Source organism: Bos javanicus, chromosome 22 (assembly GCF_032452875.1).
Source record: "Bos javanicus breed banteng chromosome 22, ARS-OSU_banteng_1.0, whole genome shotgun sequence".
Taxonomy (NCBI): Eukaryota; Metazoa; Chordata; class Mammalia; order Artiodactyla; family Bovidae; genus Bos; species Bos javanicus.
The window spans coordinates 26,071,664-26,093,716 of NC_083889.1; the positions used below are offsets into that span (position 1 = coordinate 26,071,664).

The following is a 22,053-nucleotide window of genomic DNA, read 5'->3' on the forward strand; positions in this document are numbered from 1 at the left end:
ACCGTTCATGTCACCAGGCTTAAAATACAGGATATAGTACTGACTCCTATAGGAAACAGTAAGGATGCTCAGATAGGTGGCTATGACAGTGTATTAGCTGTTGGCTTCCTGAGCACACCACCCAACAGGATGCTTAACCCATCCCTCCTAACTGCTTGCTTTGCACTCCATCTGTCAATACGGCAATTTGCCAAAGTGCAGGCTGCTCTGGACCTTAGTTCCTCCAAATCAGGGGATTTTTGTAAGCTCATACTTTAATGGTACAAGCATCTCACCTGCTGTAAAATCTTTTTTTTTTTTTTGCCAGTCCTTGAAAACCAGCCTAATCTTCTAATACCTATTCTTTGAAAGAATAGGATAAAATGATTATCTAATAAGTATCATATGACTATGAGACAAATTCATCTGGGAACACATCTGTACCACTGCAAGAACATCCAGCTATTGTCTTGGTAATGTTTTTCTTTCCTTTTTCGAAAATTTAGTAAACATTTACTAACAGCACTTGAACAATAAAGTTTCGAAGGAAAATGTACTGCTTAATCCATTTTTATACATAAATCCACACCATACCATCATCTCGATGTTTTCTTTAGGTCCTTGCCCAGCCAACTTTAATTCTGAAACTTCCTTTGTTTGCAAGAGAATTGTATCTAGCTTCAACCCATGAATTCACAAAACAGAGAAAAGACAGAAAATTAGAGCCCAGCAGTCAGCAGAGGGAATTTGCCTTTAAGTCTAACGAAGCTTTCACAGGATGTGAGTGAGTGTGAACTGGTCCATGAATGTGCTCTTTCCACCAAAGGACTCACCGTCTGCACTCCTTTTGGGGAGTGAACACTTTTCTGAATGAAATTCACAATGTCGTTTTTTAGCTGTTCTTAGTTTCCACCTTGCAGAATCTGAACCCCTCAACCTTTCCCTCTGAAAGCTTTCCTGTTTTGCTTAATAGTATCCACATTTTCATTATTACTAGCCATTTTCTGAAACACCTACTATATCCCACTCCTTTAGACTCAGGCACAGTGCCATCCTCTGTCCACCCTGCCTTTAACTGAACAGAACAGTTCTTTCGGTTGAAATATGCTGAAGAAGTTAAATTTAGAGGTGGTTTAGGGTTCTGGAGGCAGACAGGATAATCCCAGCCCCCACTGCGTACTAAGTGTAGAGAGGTGAAGTCCACTCTCTGGCCTGCACTTGCCTAACCGACGACAGGAATGAGTCATGAGATGTGTGTGGCGAGGAGAAAATGAGCTAATGTACGTAAAGGGCAAGGCGCAGTGCCTGACACATGATAAAGAGGACGATATCTTCATTATGCCTATTACAGTAGAAGGTTCGTGGGTTAAAACTTCTTAAAGGGCCTCCCTGGTAGTTCAGCAGTAAAGAATTTGCCTGCCAATGCAGAAGACATGGGTTCAAGACATCTTCCCTGGTCTGGGAAGATCCCACATGCCAAAGAGCAATTAAGCCCGAGCACCACAACTATTGAACCGGTGTTCCAGAGCCCAGGAAGTACAACTCCTGAAGCCTGAGATCCACAGCAAGAGAAGTCACTGCAATGAGAAGCCTGCACACCGCAGCTAGAGAGCAGCCCTTACTCGCCACAACTAGAGAAAAAGTCCATGGAGCAATGAAGACCCAGTGCTGTCAAAAGGAAATAATTACATAAATTTTCAAATAAAACTTCTTAGAATACATTTTTTTTCAAGTACTCTAAAAAATTTTACAATGTATCACATTCACCTGGAACAGAACTAGACCAGATAGGATTCTCAATCCAAATCCATGATGACTATGAAGAAAACCCTTCAGATGAACTTCTCTGACAAGGCCTTAGGAATCCTCAAGTCCCAAAGACAACACTTGCCAGTGCTCACTTTTTCTCTGTTGGTTCATGACGCTGCATTTTCTGAATGCACAGAGTCTATTTTATTGAAGACCATCCATGCAGTTGGCAGCCCACTCAAGAGATAAGTTATGGCATTTGTGGGAAACAGGAGAAAAGAGTTACTGACATGTTCTCCCTGCCCAAAGAGTCAACCAAGAATAGTGATGAACCTTGGAAGAATGCAATTTCTACCACTATAAACGCATATGAATAAGAGCAAAAATGCAGGCAGTTACCAACATGATCCAAATGAACCTGATGCTTTCATCTCCTCACATAATACAGAGATAAAATTCCTGAACAGAGGCCATGTCATTGCATATCTAATTACTCTATGGCAATATACTTGGGCAGTTTAAGACAGATAAGCAACCTGAATATTTTGCAGGATGGAAAGAGAAATTTACAAAGCTTAGGGGTTATAAAACCATTAAAATCTGCTCTTTTGTTCACAGTCCAATTTAAAACCACTCATTCAGAATATACACTGAACAATGAATGAGTATGAATTTCAAATTCTAGTCCATGAACCAGATGACCAGCTACAAAAAGCCCTTAGTTTACAAACTGAGTACATAAACTCAGGTGCTAGGAAGGTGGGATGTATTTTCCCACAGTATTCCCAATGGCAGGGATTGGTATGTGGTGGTAAAGCAAGGTGATGATAGCAAAGAGACAATCTTGTATGATCAGGTATTAAATAAGATGATCCTTGTTTACACAGACTTATGATAGCTACTCAATAAGCATCACAATTTCAAGAGGTGACCAAGTGACGTCTTTTCTTGGAGGATTTGCAAAACTGTACTTTAGGTGTGAAAAAAAGTTTGGGTCATTGGTTCTGATGTGAAACTCTCTTCAATTGCATGATCTGGGACTTCTCTGGTGATCCAGTGGTTGAGAACCTGCCTGCCAATGCAGGAGACATGGGTTTGATCCCTGGTCCAGAAATATTTCACAATGTCACAGGACAATTACACTCATGTGTCACAACTATTGAGCCTGTGCTCGAGAGCCCGGCAACCACAACTGCTGGGCCCACATGTGTCACTACTGAAGCCCGTGTGCCTGGAGCCCATGCTCTGCCGCGGGAGAAGCCACTGCCCACACATGGTAGCTAGAGAAAGCCTGTGCACAGCAACAAAGACCCAGTGCAGACAAAAAAACCTTTAATTTAAATTGCATGATCTAGATCTGTTTGTGTGCAAAGGACAGGTGGGTAAAATAAGAGATCCACAGAACCTGGGGAAACATAACAAGCAGAAGCAGGACAAACGATACAGCAGAAAGACATAAACCTGGCACAACAGTGACGGGCTGACTCTTCACAACCTCGTGCTCTAAGGATGCACCCGCTGTTGACCGAGGTAAGGAGGCACTGTCACTGCCGCCTCCATTCACACCTTCACCAACTGACAGAGCTATCTAATTATAAATCAATCTCGGTCACAGCCTGAAATCTGCAGAGAGAAGTGCAAATTACTTTCCCCAGAAATGTAGTAACAGGATTTCCTCTTCTAAAGAAATCATTTCTTAAAGATGCATGCAGGCACACTCTTCACTGCTACCTTATTCTTTACAGAACAGAATGGAAAAAGTCACGAACAGGGTCAAGTTACTCACAGGCCTTCAGCAAAACACTCGAGCAGCAGGGCGTCCCCTTTAAGGATGGTGACAGAAGACTCACTGCCACTTTCAGGAGGAGGCAACAATAGTCGGGGTTTTCTCTGCTTGATTGAATTTGCTACAGAACAGAACAGAAAAGACTCAGATTTTGTTCAAACTAAGAAACTCCGTTGGCACTCAATCCTTGCTAAAACATATTTAACCATATGGACCTGTGTGTGTGTGTGTATATTTACACACAGATTTTAATTTATTTTCACACATTTATTTCACATATATTTCACACATTTTAATATATTCCTATTTAAATAGATTCCACTCTTAGCAGGAAGCATGGGTTGCCCTTCAGATACATTACCTAGGTGCTGCATCAAGATTTATAAAGGTTACGATTCAAACCACATCTTCAAATTCAGAAGTTCAAACAGTGTTCAAGATAATTAGTTTCTTGATGAAAGCCTTAAGTTCACTGACAGTCAATAGCTTTATATTCCACATTTTAATCATACTTGGTCATGTTTGATGGCCTTGTGTATTTTTCTTGAATTGAATGTGCCTAAGTATCTGACAGGATTCCTCTTATAATACAGTTTCCTGGTCCCTACACCCAGGAAACTCTGATTCAAGAAGCCTGTAGTGCATACCAGGCATCTATGAATTTATCAATGAGGTGACTCTACTTTCAGTCTTATATCCTCAAAGACAAACACTGCTGTACAAAAAGATTTACAAGCCATCTCAGTAACTGGTGAGGAAATGTTCCATTTCTTATTTTCCTAAAGTGAAAGTCACTCAGTCCTGTCCGACATGGAATTCTCCAGGCCAGAATACTGGCATGGGTAGCTGTTCCCTTCTCCAGGGGATCTTCCCAATCCAGGGATTGAACCCAGGTCTCCCGCATTGCAGGCAGATTCTTTACTATCTGAGCCACTGGAGAAGCCCCTTTTTTCCTAAGAAGCCTTTCAAATACAATGGAAAATGGGGAAGCTTCCATTTTCAATGCAGATTCAGATTTCCATTCCAAGTGTTCACACAAATTATGTTTCACATCCAATGTCAATGTGATTTGATGTGATATGTGTAGTGTAGAGGTGAGGGCTGCTATCAGAGTAGAGGAATGAAAGGTACTGACAGCAGTGTGTACCTTGCCATAGCTTCCTTACAAGTGTTTGTTTTTTGAAAAATATGAACATGTATTATATGGTGTGATTTTTTTTTTTACACTTTTATATTGGAGCACAGCCTATTAACAATTGTGCGGTAGGTTCAGATAGACAGCAAAGGGACTCAGCCATACATAAACATGTATCCATTCTCCCCCAAACTCCCCTCCCATCCATGTGTAATGATTTTATTGAGTGCTGAAAAGATACAATATATGTTTCTGTTATTGACCTCAAAGGAAACGATGTTGCCTATATACACCTAATCAGTCCATTTTCAAACTGAGGGTACAGCAAGAGAGCCCTCATCCAGCCCTGGTGATGTTATCAGTATATTAGATTACCAAAGTTATCATGGAGGGTTCATTGCTGGTGCCAGTTATAAAAGACATATTTGTTGCATTCAGACAAGTGATTCTTTTCTCTGTAGAAAAACTACTTACTATATAATTTGGTTAAATGTTCTATGGGCAAAAATTTTTTTTAAAATAATAAAAACCATTTCATAGACAAGTGAGCTTGGAAAATGCTGCAACTTATATTCTTTCTCACTGAATCACAATGGACAGTTGTATAGTAAGTACTTCAAGAGGTCTAGAAAGGAAAAGAACCATTTGACTTTCTTACACTCAACGCTTTCTCTACTTCTGTTACACTCAACCATTGCTTTTTCCTTTCTTTATGTAACAGCTCTCTGCCAAACTGCTGATTAACCATAAGAGGCATTTTGGGAGATCCATAATAATTACTCCATGAAAAACATAATGTTATATATGTATATTTATTTACTTATGGTAATTATATCATTAAGTATATAGGCGTATTTATATAGTTCTGCATTCATAAATATTACCCCCTTTTACATACATTTAATGGGGATGGGAGAAAATAGAACCCTCTATGTTAACCTTTTCCTTACTAAGAGTATCAGTATATTAATAAACTCAGAAGGTATTAAAGTTCAAATTCTGAGATGACAATGAGCGACCCACAGGTGAAAATAAATGTCAACATTCTACATGTCATCAACTTACCCTTGGAAATAATTTCTGTGGATGAACTCGAGTCATTAACATGCTTTACTGAAATAAAAAATGGAAGAAAAAACTCACAAACATAATGGTAGATGCTGACATCAAAACAATGAAAAGCCATAGTTTTCTCCTACAAAAATTACAAAATGAGGTATAAGCATACTTCACTAGAACAGTGCCTTTGGGAACATAGTTAAAAAAATATTTATAAAGAGCTTAATCTTGAGCTACCATAGATGAAATCCGAGTGGAAAGCACACAAATTAGAGCTCCATTAAAGAGAACTGAGGTTGCTGAAGGATGCTATAGTGAAGCCCTGGCACAGAGAATCAACACACAACAAATTGATGAACCAAGTTATGAAAAAATTATGAACCACGTTAGACAATGGAATGGTCATGCCAACTTTTCACTCTACCAGAGCCAGTTATTCAGTCAATGAATTTCTGGAGATTATCTCTGCCCTTTGAATCTTGGTTATTTCTTTGACTAATAATGACAGTTTTCAAATTTAAGAACCCAGAATGCCATCTGCAGAATCAAGTAGGAAAAGAGAAGCAATTCAAATAACTTTGCCAATTGGGGAAATATAGAAAAGTTTGATGTGATAAAAATGATAATATTACTTCTTGTTATTTTTGACTCTGTTCTTTTCTCCTACATTTTCAGCCTTGCCAGTTTATCTGAAATCACAGAGATTCTGAGCCTGAGACTTGCTGAGAAAACCCTGGAATTTTGTTCTGTATTTCATACAAGGAAAATGACTCGACTCTCTAGTCATCAAGTGAAATACACTTGTCCTGTGAATTGAGATTTGATTTTCTGGCTGCAGGAGACAGAGCTACTGTTGATGTGCAGCTGCAGATGTCTCTTTCATCTGGAAGGAGTCTCTAGAGTTAAACTAAACAATGCTGGAAAATATCAACCCAGCTTTAACTGGCTTCAACCAGAATAAAATTACAGACACATTTGTCTTCCACATTCATACTGGCACAATAAATTATTTCAACTTACAACTGTTAACTGTTAGCTTCATAGGCATTTTCTGCACAATAGTCCTCAATCTCGGGAATGCAGCAAAGCAACAGTAATCGTTCCGACTGTCCTTTTCCTCCACATTTGCGAAGTACAGATCTCCCTTTTGGCTCATGTATACTCTCTCATCTTGCTCAATGTGTTCTAATTCTGGAAGAGAAATATCTTTTCATTAAAAGGGGCAACTGTCCTTTATTATGCCTTGTCGCCTTTTTTTCATTATCCTTCCTTTCATATTATTTTATTTTTCATGTAGGCTCTTCCTATTCCTCCCAAGTCTGGTCTTATTATAGAAGTTATTAGTGAGTAAGAAGTAAAACACAAAAAAACAAGAAGAAAATCATTGAGAGAGCGCTTATCACCATTAACTGAAGTACACTGATGGACAACTAGTCTGGGCATTCGACCTCTCCTGACCATTTAGGATTCCACTTCTGTTCTATGGGTCTGCACTGACTTATTTGAAAACTAGTCCAAACAGATAATGGCCTAATTATTACTTTTATTATATTAGGATCATATTTGTTAAAAACAGATTTTCACAAAATTGTGTTTGAGATATTAATCCCTCTGCCATGATGCAGCCTAGTTAGCTTCTAGGATGGATGCAATCTGGAACTCTGGCTACAACCAAGAGTAGCTTCTTTTGCTTTCTTCCAAATCCTGTACGATTATTACTTTTCTCTATGGGTCACAATGAGAAAAGATTTAGATAGACCTGCTAAGGCACATGCCAGAAGTAGGGCTTACAAGAAGCTAGAATCCCAGTGCAAGAGCTGATGATAGCTTTTGGAAAATTAAACACAGAAGTTCATACTAATTTCTAATACTACTAATAATTGTGCATCACTGTATTAAGTAAGTGCAACATAGTAAAAGAGAAATATAAAGCCAGCAACACAGATACAAGCCATTCTCAACTTGACATACTGTATCGTATTAACAGACTCTACTCTTTCCAGATATGACAAAATCAAGACATATTCAGTGGCTTTCTAGTGCTTTCATGTATATTCAGAACTCAGAGCAGACTATAGATGGAAATAGTTTTTAAACTATACTTGATTTCACATCATAAGTTCATATTGATTTTGTATCCTTCATTTCCGTATGTCATTTGACACAATGAGTGAAATTAAAATGTCCCCTATTGATAGAAAAGAACATTACTTACCAATATTCATCCAATAAATGTGTAAAGGTGGCAGGCCTTTGGGAGGGTTGCATGGAAGGACAATTGGATCACCTTCCTCCACTTCAAGAGGGTCGATTTTTTCTTTGGGAAATTTTGGAGCATCTGATATAAAAAATCATTTAAAGACACCGTTTAAAAATTTTAATATTACAAGTAATGCTTAATGTTACAAGTATTATCTTAAAGCATTCTTCTTGTAGAAATTGGAACATTTTTAGTAAATTCAACACCCTAAATCTTCTTGTCTATGACCTGCAGAGGAAAATACTGTTAACAATCTGTGCTGCATCGTTATACAACTTTAAAAATATTTCTGCATTCTGTAACTATAGATAACAAATAATTTTGCTTTGACATCAATAAGGCAACAATATGCTTGTGCATATTTCTCAGTGAAGAGGTATAAGCTCTGAGTCATAGGAGTTGCTCATTTTAAGTTTTCATAGATTTGGTATCATTTTTTCCAAACATTGTGCTTTATTTCTAGCCAGATACTTATTTTCTGTCTTTTGCTTTATTCTGAAGCCCTTGAATGTAACTGGCAAATATTCCATTCAGATCATAATCAAACAAAATACACAATTCAAAGCCCACATGGGGAAAAAATGGTATGAATACAATGAAAAGCCAAACATGACCACTAGAAGTTGCAAAGAGAGCCATCCACATTGGAATCACTCCCAGTAAATAAAATTTTAAGTGAAATGAAATGGATGTAGGACAGGAGACTTTGCAGTATTTCAAAATACTGTTTCTTTCCCATGCTGGAATCAATGTCCTAAAAAAGGTCAATTCAATTACTGAGAATGTAAGTCACAACAGTGCAGAATTTGAAATACAATACCGAAGTTTGATATTTTATGAAGTTATTTATAAAATAGTTTTAAGAATATTCAAAATATATTCCACTTCAACATTATTTGTACATCTGTGCTATAGAATTACTTAGGGTTTGATAAATGAGAAAAGTCTTATATGAGGTATTTATAGCCTTCCTGACCTGATAGAATTTATTAGCAGTTTTCCATCTCTATATTTCATTCTTAAAATATGGCTCACAAAAGATTATTATTATTCCTGAGAGTCTAAAAATATATTCATTTACCGTCAATTTTCCTCTTGAGAAGCTTTGTGCCGTTCCCTTGCTCCTCACCCCCACCTCCTACTCTAATGCCCCAGTGATTGAGGGAACTTGCTGACATTTCTTATCGATGCACCAGCTACAGTGAATTGCTTTTTGTCTAAATTCAAGGACCTTTCACAGCTTAACATCGCAGGAGGCAGTGTCTTTATTACACTGCCTTTGCCAGTTCAAAAGACAGGCGCTGGTGTGTGACAGTCCACAGTGGATTCCCTCGTGGTCTACTCATTCTAAGATTTCTCCTGGCAAGTCTGGAAATAAAATTTGAGACGGGAACCATCTTGGACATGAATTTAGTATATTTTCTGCAAAATGACTTGTATAACATTTGCTGTCAGTCAAAGCTAAGGCTCAATAGACATAAGTTTGAGCAAGCTCCCAGAGTTGGTGTTGGACAGGGAAGCCTGGCGTGCTGCAGACCATGGTGTTGCAAAGAGTGGGACATGACTGAGTGACTGAACTGAGCTATCTCAGAATCGTGCTTTTCCTCTAGGTAGAATGAAACTGGAGAATCCCATGGATGGAGGAGCCTGGTGAGCTGGACACGACTGAGTGAGTTCCCTTTCACTTTTCACTTTCATGCATTGGAGAAGGAAATGGCAACCCACTCCAGTGTTCTTGCCTGGAGAATCCCAAGGACAGGGGAGCCTGGTGGGCTGCCGTCTAAGGGGTCGCACAGAGTTGGACACAACTGAAGCGACTTAGCAGCAGCAAAAGCAGCAGAATGAAACTTCCAACAAAAGATAGAAAAACATCTGAGTATATCCCCTACATGTACCTTGTTGATAAATTATCAATACCACCTATTTGGTAAAGCCTTAGCTTTACAGCAAATGTTATACAAGTCATTTTGCAGAAATATACTTTATGCAAGTAAAGTGCAGTAACTTACAGAACTAGTATGTACCCTAAGCTTCAAATTCAAATCACTTGTTTAGTAAAACTCGCTCTAACTAAAGCTCAGTATTTATTGTTATTGAAGTTAGCAGTGTTGTTTGGTAGTTATTGAATCTATTTATCTGTTTATACTCAGATAATAGAAGCAAAAGACGAAGAGAAACAGATTAGGAAATGAAAGACGCATGTAATCCTGTTTTGCAACTAGCAAACTTTACAGTGCCAAGTATGAATACGCAGTTCCCTGGGTGGTATCTATTGTAAAGTCGCTAATTAAGTTGTATAAAGCCCTAATTGGAGAGCTGCCTCTTTAGAAAAAATTTAATAATTCAAACAGATAGTATCACCAGTGAAGAACTATCATCCTTGTATTAATTAAATCTAGATTATAAAATTCTAATTACAAAAGTATAACTAAGTTACTCAACTGGCTTCCAAGGCATTCATAATAAAAAAGATAAAATAAGATTTAGAAGTCTACCAAAGCCTTTATCACATACCATAAATCTGGAACAGCTTTAACCAAAGATGAAATTAATACCTGGAAACTGGGAAGAATATTTATATATTTAATAATTTAAGGCCCAAGAGTAAACACTGTAAAGGATAAAAATTTGTCATGTTTTTTTTAGATCTTACTCTTTGACTTTCAAACTATATAGTAAATTTGATGCAAAGCAAAAAATTGAATATTATAACATTTACAGATAAATGTGAAATTTAATTATTATAACAACTGCAAGCATGACGTCTACCTCAATTCATTTTAAAAAATGACTCTATTTAAAAATGACTCCCAATGAATTTTGCTAATTGTATTTCTCTGATGATAAACATTAGCATTGTTGAGTTTGAACAGATGCAATAGTTTAAAAACATGAATCGTAAACAGTCATTTTTCTTTTGTGTGAGGCAACTACACTGCTGGAGCTCACCAACACATTTCAAATGAGTGCTCTATTAACACCAAAAACAAAGTCACTTAATTGTGTATCACTTAATTGTGACTATGAACATGGGTTTGGGTGGACTCTGGGAGTTGGTGATGGACAGAGAGGCCTGGCGTGCTGCGGTTCATGGGGTTGCAAAGAGTTGGACACGACTGAGCAACTGAACTGAACTGAACTAATTCTGACTAGACTTGACCATGGAATGGTGTCTTTGCAAAGGGATCAGCATCCACTTCTACATTAGCATCTACCTAAGTAGGATTTGAAGAATGTTTGGAAATCCCATAATATCAAGTCTAGATGAAGCCATAAACATTTAGTCCCTATCAGTCTACCTCATCAGAAAATCAAGCAAAGCATAGCACCCATCCCTTTACTACTTTTCAATAGGCTTCCACATTCATTATTCAGTGTAGCAGACAAACTTCTAGGAACAACTCCAGGGGCCCAATTCCCTAAAAACCCACCTGGCATGAAAAGCCTTTTGGAGAGACAAATTAGCTACATGCTAGTCTTCCTATTGAAGCTATCAACACACAGCAAACCTGCAAATACAAACTCTCTAGGGGCTCGATACTTGCGGTACTGACAATTAGTTTTGAAACCCATCATCTTAACTCTTTCAACTAATATACTAAAAAAAAATAACATCTTGTACTTGAAATATAGCAGACTTGTGAAAAACAATTTTTTTTATCTACAGACTAGCCTATAAACGGCTCTGGCCTGGACACTAAAACTAACTGGCTCTTTTGCTTCAGACCACTATCCTTACTTTCTGTGCCCCCTTTTTACTTTTCTCTGGCATCTTAGAATCCTTTCAGTTCACCTCTCTGGGCTCCTCAAAAGCCTCCCTCAGAGGCTTGTCTTAAGGACATGTTGCACAGTCCCACATGGCAACCAACTTAACAGTAAAGAACTGGTAATGAAATGTCATCAGAGAAATTTAATGAAATACAAGTAATTCTGACTAACCACGTCAATGAAAAGGTACTGGTGACTTAACCAAGTTATTATCTTTGTTACCTACGGAGTATCTTTCTCTGATACCCAAAGAATAAAATCAACTCTCCGTATATTCTCTCTTTCTCTGAGTCTGAAAACCTATTGCCAAGGTTATTTTCAACAAAGAAGGATAATGCTTTTTAGCTCATCCAGAGGATGTGTTAACAGAATGATCAAAGCATAGGCAACACTGTGGAACATCAGATTATAAACGTGCTCTGGAGCCAGCTGCTTAGGGCTGAATCCTGGCTTCATCCCTTACCATGTGACCTGAGCCTATTACTTAATGTGTTTCAGTTTCTTCATTCATAAAATGGAATTTGACATGACACCTAATTCATTGATTTGTGGCAAAGTTTAAATAAACTATTTCATATAAATCAATTAACATAGTGTCAGGCACTTAAAAATCACTCAGTATGTTGGCTCTTGTTCAAATATTTTCACTTTACATGGTAAACCCAGTCACATTGTATAGAGATGGGCAAAGGGACAAAGAGCTTTCCTTTGCTATTGTTTCTGATCTTTCATGTAGCCTATATCATAACAACTTCTACATTTTATTCAACTATTTGGAATTAACATTATCAAAGAAAGTAGGGAGAGTGCCTGAGGGATGAAAGACTGTATCTTATAAGAACCTATGGTTTGTTTAATGAATTATTCTGTCCCCCTTCCTATGCCAAAGAGCTTTATCTATTTTGACTTCTCACTTTGTTTATAGGACTGGCCTGGGGAGCTTTTGAGTGCTTTCCTTTTCCCTTGAATGTGCTCAGCAAATTGCTGACAGTCTGGCATCATTATCATGAATGCAAGCCACTGAGCTCACATGCTGTATCACCCTGAACTCCAGTTTCTGTCTGCAAAGAGATTTAATTGATTCCCATTTCCTGTAAGTACCCTATTAACCCACTTACAAGTACAGAGAAATAGCACTGCCTTTCAGTCTATGAACTGGTAATGAATTCACACTAAGGAAGGACAACCAATGCAGTCCATTTCATTCTAGTCATTCACATACTGGGACGCATGAGAGCAAAATCCTCAGCCTTAATTAAACCTTTAAAACTCTAAGTTGCACTCTCTACTGAACAAATTGATGCTCCTAAGGTTAGTTTGCATATATTAGTAGAAGAAACTAGCATATACCACCGGACCCCTACTTTTGCTATTCTACCCTTCCCAAATTAGAGCAGTAAATAGCCAAGATATGCCTTAAGGAAACTGACCTGAGGAATTCATACAAATGTAGAAACCCAGCACACTAGAAATTCTAGGTAGTTTCTATTGAAACAATATACAGATGATTTCACCCCTAAACCTGCTATTCCCTGCATTACTTTACGAGTAATGCATACTGCATTTTTACCTTTATTCATTCTTTTAATCTTTAGCCAGTAAATCAATCACTGATAATAAGAATTCACACAGCATTTATAAGACAATACAGAGAACAAAGAATAGGACAGGATGATATCATTCTCACCTTTAATATCCTGATCAATATATTTGACAGTCAAAGTCTCTTCCAAACAACAAAAAAATGCTTTTAAAATTCCACAGAATTTACACATGGATGTTCCTAACATTACTGATTATTACTAATTTTTCTTTTTATAATAGTCAAAGTTAGAAACAATCCAAATGGACATCAACTGGTGAATGGACAAACAAAATGTGGTATATCTGTATCATTATTATATGAATATTATTCAGCAATAAAAATGAACCAACTACTGATTTATCCTATAACATGAATGAATCACAAAATCAGGCTAAGTGGAAAGAAGCTAGATGGAAAAGATCACATATTGTATGATTTCATTTACATGAAATATTCAGAAAAAAACATTTCAAGAGGCAAGCATCAGACTGGCGACCGCCTGGGCATGGGGACAGAGAGCACCTAATCTTTCAGGGATGAGGGAAACGCTCTAATACTGGCTTCTAATGATAGTTGAACTGAAAATTTTTATGATAAACGGAACCACTGTGTACATAAGCTGGTAAAATTTATGATGTGTAAATAATACACAGAATCTATAAGAAAAATTAGTATAGGCTAAAGTTATGACCAACCTAGATAGCATATTGAAAAGCAAAGACATTACTTTGCCAACAAAGGCCCGTCTAGTCAAAGCTATGGTTTTTCCAGTGGTCATGTATGGATGTGAGATTTGGACTGTGAAGAAAGCTGAGCACCGAAGAATTGATGCTTTTGAACTGTGGTGTTGGAGAAGACTCTTGAGAGTCCCTTGGACTGCAAGGAGATCCAACCAGTCCATCCTAAAGGAAATCTGTCCTAAATATTCATTGAAAGGACTGATGCTGAAGCCGAAACTCCAATATTTTGGCCATCTCATGCAAAGAGTTGACTCACTGGAAAAGACCCTGATACTGGGAGGGATTGGGGGCAGGAGGAGAAGGGGATGAGAGAGGATGAGATGGCTGGATGGCATCACCAACTCGATGGACATGAGTTTGAGTGAACTCCAGGAGTTGGTGATGGACAGGCAGGCCTGGCGTGCTGCAATTCATGGGGTCGCAAAGAGCTGGACAGGGCTGAGCGACTGAACTGAACTGAAGATAGACTAAGAATGTTAAGTGGAGAAGGCTGATCTGTGCCCTCAAGGATAAATAAAACTGAAGAGCCAAAACGGAATTATTCACAGCTTCATTCTAACTTCACTGATATCTGTCATAATGAAGGCAACAAAATAGCGTACCTTCTCTCCAGACTCACTGACCACACCCACAGGATTTCGGTTTCTTGGCTACAGTCTTTCCTTTGTTCACTGCTATATCTCAAATTACTAGAAAAGTGTCTGACACATGAAGGGAGTTTAATGAAGATCTGTTGAATAATTCACAGCCTAACTTACCATGCCATATCTTGGAAAATCCATTCAGTTGAATGATTTTCTCCATATTTGAAAAGAGTACATTGTATTTGGTTGTTTGCTTTTTTTTTTATGCTTTCTTTTCCTGGCAAAGTCAACTGCAATTTTGTTAAAAGTAGATAACTAAACACAGTGTATAAATTTTTCTGTCTGTAAGGGGTAATGACCAGATTTTCAGCTACTGTACCTATGTTGAAACTTACAATCTAGCCTTTAAGTTTGTTCTAAAGAAAAGTTTAAGAAATGAGGGTTAAAACTTTAAAGTTTTACAAACTTTAAAACTCATATCACAGAGTGTAATATAAATGAAGAATCAATTCTCTACACCTTAAGAGAAGAATCAATTGATAAAACTTGTAGGAAGCCTTAAATGGTCTCTGAATTATAAACTCCTAAGAATTGGGCTGATGGTCCTATTCAACATATAAATAATTGCAGAAAGGTGTTAGATGATGAAGTAATTTTAGGAGGAGCTGGAAATGATGCATGAGAAACCTGATTTACTTTCCTCTTTTCTACAGCAGCAGAAAAAATGGCACAATTATCCACTACATAGCTCAGACTCAACTCTCATCTCTTAATTACAATACTAGCCAATTCCGGTACCCTTACATTGTTCATGCTTTCACTTGGTCTGCTTTGATAATGACAGAAAACATTTTCTTTTCAAAATCCTTTAATTGCAGAACCTTATACTAAAATGTGCCATTTCTCTGCTATAGGTCTAGCAACTGCCTGTTCCTTTGTGTCTCCATAGCAACCACTAGAATTCAGGTTAGGAATCACCCTAATGCCTTGTCTTGTACAATGATTTTTTTATATCTTCCTTTCCTCTCCCTGTCTCCTAGTTCCTCATCTTATTTCAGTTAATTATATATTTATCTATATTATACACTATATTATAGTTTATAATAATATAATCTGTAATATAGAACTATAACTATAGCTGTATAGTTATACTATGTGATTTTATGATTCTCAATTAGTTTTCTGACCCAGAATTCATGAACATTCCCTACCGTCATTTTAAACCCAAACTCCAGAGGCAAATTTTCAAGTCTGGATGTCACTACTATGCTCTAACATCACACTTAATAATTCAGTATGTCTAAGACAAATCAGTATGCTACATACTAATTAATTTTGTATATATAAAGACCACATAAAATAAATGTAAAGAATAAAAAGAAAGAAATGCAACACTCTTTACCCACCACCCATCGTAAGAGAAACATAAAAGCACCGTCACCTTTCTATCCGGTGTAGATCCTACCTATTCCACATCCCGTTAGAGGTAACTACCATCCTAAATTTTGTTTTCAACATTCTCTTGTTCTACACTATGATTTTACCACATGAAATGATAATCCTAAACAATATTCATTTTTACATATAGTGACCTTATATAAATGAAATCACACTTTATGTTTCTTTTAGAGATTTGCTTTCATTGTTCAACACATCTCTAAGGTTCATCAGTCTTCACTGCTGAGTAATTTTTGTACGAATATGCCACAATTATTTCATTATATCACAAATGAACTTGTGTTTTTGGTCAGTATATTTCTAAAACACAAGCAATGCTGCCACAGCTATTCCTGGTGCTCACAGGTAAGGGGCACGTGCACATGAGCAAAGAGGAGGAATTTCTGGGTCACTGGTGACAGTATCTTTAACTAAGTAGGCAGTGACCAACATCCTCCACAGTCCAAGCAGTAAACTGGACTCTCCACAGTGGATACCTGTTATGCCGGCTGCAAAGTCCCACCTAAAACTGCTACTTTCAGACTCTGTTGTATTTCCCAATTTGCAGGAATCAAATGCTTTTATTATTTAGGTTACCATAGATCTATTTCTGATTACTAATTAAGCATATTTTTATATTTGTATTGCCCATTGCAATCTGAGGTGCAAGTTTATATCTTTTGCCACTTCCTTTTTTGCTCTTCACTTGGTGGTGGTGGTTTAGTCGCTAAGTTGTGTCTGACTCTTTGCGACCCCATGGACGATAGCCTGCCAGGCTCCTCTGTCCATGGGATTCTCCAGGCAAGAATACTGGACTGGGTGGCCATTTCCTTCTCCAACTTCGGTTCAGTCGCTCAGTCGTGTCCGACTCTTTGCAACCCCATGAACTGCAGCACTCCAAGCCTCCCTGTCCATCACCAACTCCTGGAGTCCACCCAAACCCATGTCCATCAAGTCTGTGACACTATCCAACCATGTCATCCTCTGTCCTCCCCTTCTCCTGCCCTCAATCCTTCCCAGCATCAGGGTCTTTTCTCCAACTTAGAGATCTGTAAAATTATTTATAAACACATTAATATCATCTTCAGTTATATTCATTGGTAATGTTTTCTTTTTGGATTTTTTTAATACCCATTTCTCAACTGTATTTTGGTCATATTCACTTCATAGCTAATGTATCATCAAATACTGAAAAACACTCTGCAGTTTCAGGTATAATGCTCTATACACGCTGATTAGCTAGAGCTTGTGATTGGGTTCTTTAAATTCTCCATACACCTTTCTATTACATATGCCTGGTACATTAATCTCCAGGGAGCCTTTATAAAATCAAGTCTATTTTGATTGATAAGAGAGCCATATGTACTTTTCTTTTGAACAGTATTTATTCAAGATATCTATTTATCTATTAAAAAGATGGAATATCTTTTCCCCCTTGTAGTTTCAACAATTCTATTTTCTCATGATTTAGATGTGTAATGTGGTAAATAGCTTATAACTTTTTAAATTTTGGAGCACTTAGTTTACTTACTTTCATCTTTAATTAATTATATATTTAGATTAGAAAAGGCAGAGGAACCAGAGATCAATTGCCAACATCCGCTAGATCATGGAAAAAGCAAGAGAGTTCCAGAAAAACATCTATTTCTGCTTTATTGACTATGCCAAAGCTTTTGACTGTGTGGATCACAATAAACTGTGGAAAATTCTGAAAGAGATGGGAGACCACCTGACCTGCCTCTTGAGAAACCTGTATGCAGGTCAGGAAGCAACAGTTAGAACTGGACATGTAACAACAGACTGGTTCCAAATAGGAAAAGGAGTACGTCAAGGCTGTATATTATTACCCTGCTTATTTAACTTCTATGCAAAGTACATCATGAGAAACGCTGGGCTGGGAGAAGCACAAGCTGGAATCAAGATTGGGGGGTACCATTTCACGCCAGTCAGAATGGCTGCGATCCAAAAGTCTACAAGTAATAAATGCTGGAGAGGATGTGGAGAAAAGGGAACCCTCTTACACTGTTGGTGGGAATGCAAACTAGTACAGCCACTATGGAGAACAGTGTGGAGATTCCTTAAAAAACTGGAAATAGAACTGCCTTATGATCCAGCAATCCCACTGTGGGCATACACACTAAGGAAACCAGAAGGGAAAGAGACACGTGTACCCCAATGTTCATCGCAGCACTGTTTATAATAGCCAGGACATGGAAGCAGCCTAGATGTCCATCAGCAGATGAATGGATAAAGAAAGCTGTGGTACATATACACAATGGAGTATTACTCAGCCATTAAAAAGAATACATTTGAATCAGTTCTAATGAGGTGGATGAAACTGGAGCCTATTCTACAGAGTGAAGTAAGCCAGAAAGAAAAACACCAATACAGTATACTAACGCATATATATGGAATTTAGAAAGATGGTAACAATAACCCTGTATATGAGACAGCAAAAGAGACACTGATGTATAGAACAGTCTTTTGGACTCTGTGGGAGAGGGAGAGGGTGGGATGATTTGGGAGAATGGCACTGATATATGTACAATATCATATATGAAATGAGTCACCAGTCCAGGTTCGATGCACGATACTGGATGCTTGGGGCTGGTGCACTGGGATGACCCAGAGGGATGGTATGGGGAGGGAGGAGGGTTCAGGATGGGGAACACATGTATGCCTGTGGCGGATTCATTTCGATGTATGGCAGAACCAATACAATATTGTAAAGTTTAAAAATAAAATAAAATTTAAAAAAAAAGATTGGGGGGAGAAATATCAATAACCTCAGATATGCAGATGACACCACCCTTATGGCAGAAAGTGAAGAGGAACTAAAAAGCCTTTGATGAAAGTGAAAGTGGAGAGTGAAAAAGTTGGCTTAAAGCTCAACATTCAGAAAACAAAGATCATGGCATCTGGTCCCATCACTTCATGGGAAATAGATGGGGAAACAGTGGAAAGAGTGTCAGACTTTATTTTGGGGGGCTCCAAAATCACTGCAGAATTTGCAGTAATTTGCAAAATTACTCCGTGGAAGGAACGTTATGACCAACCTAGACAGCACATTGAAAAGCAGAGACATTACTTTGCCAACAAAGGTCTGTCTAGTCAAGGCTATTGTTTTTTCAGTGGTCATGTATGGATGTGAGAGTTGGACTGTGAAGAAAGCTGAGCGCCGAAGAATTGATGCTTTTGAACTGTGGTGTTGGAGAAGACTCTTGAGAGTCCCTTGGACTGCAAGGAGATCCAACCAGTCTATTCTGAAGGAGATCAGCCCTGGGATTTCTTTGGAAGGAATGATGCTAAAGCTGAAACTCCAGTACTTTGGCCACTTCATGCAAAGAGTTGACTCATTGGAAAATGGTCTGATGCTGGGAGGGATTGGGGGCAGGAGGAGAAGGGGACAGAGGATGAGATGGCTGGATGGCCTCACTGACTCGATGGACGTGAGTCTGGGTGAACTCCAGAAGTTGGTGATGGACAGGGAGGCCTGGCGTGCTGCGATTCATGGGGTTGCAAAGATTCCGACATGACTGAGTGACTGAACTGAACTGAAGTTTAGATTTATTTCTAAGTTTTTTTCTCTTCTCTCTTGCCTTTTTCTTTTTCTTCTTGATACCAGAGTGTGAAAATCACTCATATTTTGTTGTATATGTATACTGTAACTATTCTATATATTTTAAGACAAATACTTGTTAAGGTTTTAAATTTGAGTTATAGTCTCTCCTCTAGAACAATACAGAAAACTTAAAAAAATTTAAACCCAGTTTCCTGTTCCAACTTTAAGGATAAGACACATGTTTTCCATTATTTGTTCTCCCCAGGTTTGTGTACATTCTACTCCCCCAGCATAAGGTGTCCATATCCTGAAAGGTCTAGAACTCTGCAAGAAGAAATTGCAAAATAGAACCTCTTGGCAGTTTTATATCTAAGAATTTTTTTCTTTAAAGCCTTTGGTTAGAATCAAGTAGTGTTGGATACCTTAAAATTCAGGAAAATAAATGACCAAATGTGCAAGTCAGTCATCAGAGATCCCATGCTACAGAGATCAGATCTGGTAATAAAGAAGTTGCTTACTCTCCAGGATAATTATTGATAAATAACAGCTTGTAGTTTTCCATGGTTATGATCTATGGAAGATATCACTAACCTATACTAATATCACTGAGCACTCATACTGAGGTTAGGTGGGGCTACGCCGTTTGTTTTGCCCCCCGCCAACAAGGTGAGTAGAAGCTGCCTGTGTGACTTCTTGTGGGAAGCAGTGTTCTATACCCCCACACTCTGACCCAGATGGTCCAAGTCTCACATGGTGCAGAGATAGGATGATGGTATATCCATCAGTTAGCATCTCTGAAAAGCTACATGGAGAACAGTTGCTCTGAAGAGCTGCCAGAACTACAGCAAACTGCCTCATCAAGGAACAATCCTGTATTAACACAAAGGCTTGGGGATTACTTGTGACTGCAGCATAACCTAGCCAAATCTAACTAATATATTTAACTTCACTGGATGAAGCAAAACAAATACTATTTTTCCTCATGTTACATGTATTATTAGTGACACAGCATGAGTATGTTGCTTTCATGGTCATCAACTTCTAAATATCAAAACCTGGAAGATAATTTCCCCTATAAATAAAATATAAGGCAATTATAAGATGATTAAATTAATAATCTTATTTCATTGCAGCCTAGTATAACTCCTACTGCTGCTGCTGCTAAGTCGCTTCAGTCGTGTCCGACTCTGTGTGACCCCATAGACAGCAGCCCATTAGTCTCCTCTGCCCCCGAGATTCTCCAGGCAAGAATACTGGAGTGGGTTGCCATTTCCTTCCCCAATGCATGAAAGTAAAATGTGAAAGTCAAGTCGCTCAGTCGTGTCTGACTCTTAGCGACCCCATGGACTGCAGCCTACCAGGCTCCTCCGTCCATAGATTTTCCAGGCAAGAGTACTGGAGTGGGGTGCTGCGGGGAGCGAGCTCTGCCCGTGGCAAAGGTCATGAGGAAGGAGGCTTGGCATACGCAAAGGCGGGATCAAGCCTCAGGAGTCTCCCTGGAAATTCTCGAGCATCTACCCCCAAAACCAGAGTCTGCCTACTTTCTGCTTTGTGCTTTCACCTACACCTCTGACTTTACGGGGGCTGTCCCCCACTACCTCTCTCTGAAAAAGAGTTAGCTTACAGCTCCAGTTAATAATTCCTGGGTGTGACAGTGTTTCAACCTACAAACTCCTTTGGAAGTCCTCTAGCCTGCCTGAATAGGTTTTTCCGGCCACATGTGATTGCTCAGAGCCTCCCAACTGTGAGAGGCATGAGATGTTCTAAACTGTCTAAATACAGATTCCTTTGAGCAGTTAAAAGATTGATTAGAAATTGTATTGGTGAAGGGATTTTCACTTGTTGGGCCAATGTTTGCTGCTAAGTGTCCATATCCCTTACCTGCTGTGTCCCTGGCAGTGTATTGATTAATATAATTGGTGTAAATAGTAGCTTTAATGTTTGTAACCTGGGACCCTTGAGTTAATTCTTTTTCTTGTTATAGCTCACTACACCTTTGCTCTGTAGGAATGCAACTTTATCTAATGCTTTTGAAGGGTGGCGCTTATCACCTTTAGAGAAAAATAAGTTTTCTGAAGAAAGGGTCTTAAAATGTTAACAGGCCTCTGGGCCAGAAGATGATGCAAATCACCTAAACTTTTGCATATGATAAGTTTGCAGGAAGAAAGCCTGGCTTGCTGCATGACTCTACCCCTTCCCCGATTATCCTCTATGCATAACTTAAGGTATAAAAACTACTTTGGAAAATAAAGTGCGGGCCTTGTTCACCGAAACTTGGTCTCCACATGTCGTTCTTTCTCTTACCTTCTGGCTGAATTATTCAGCCTCTTTTCTCCACTGAATTTCCTCACTGAGCTATCCTTATTCTATTACTCTTTATATCCTTAATTAACGTTTAATTAAGCAGTT

At 38.3% G+C, this 22,053-nt stretch overlaps 1 protein-coding gene across 6 annotated transcripts in view; it reads right to left on the reverse strand.

The window, feature by feature from the left end:
• CHL1 (cell adhesion molecule L1 like) overlaps nt 1-22,053 on the reverse strand; it is a 225,934-nt gene that overhangs the window by 65,388 nt on the left and 138,493 nt on the right. For 5 of the 6 annotated variants that reach the window (XM_061396384.1, XM_061396389.1, XM_061396387.1 and 2 more), the window contains exons 6-9: nt 7,924-8,046; nt 6,729-6,899; nt 5,715-5,762; nt 3,515-3,635 (exon numbers count right to left, since the gene is read on the reverse strand). In XM_061396384.1, the coding sequence (XP_061252368.1) occupies nt 3,515-3,635; nt 5,715-5,762; nt 6,729-6,899; nt 7,924-8,046 (463 nt within the window). The remainder of the gene's footprint in view (nt 1-3,514; nt 3,636-5,714; nt 5,763-6,728; nt 6,900-7,923; nt 8,047-22,053) is intronic. The other variant, XM_061396388.1, reaches the window with a different exon arrangement.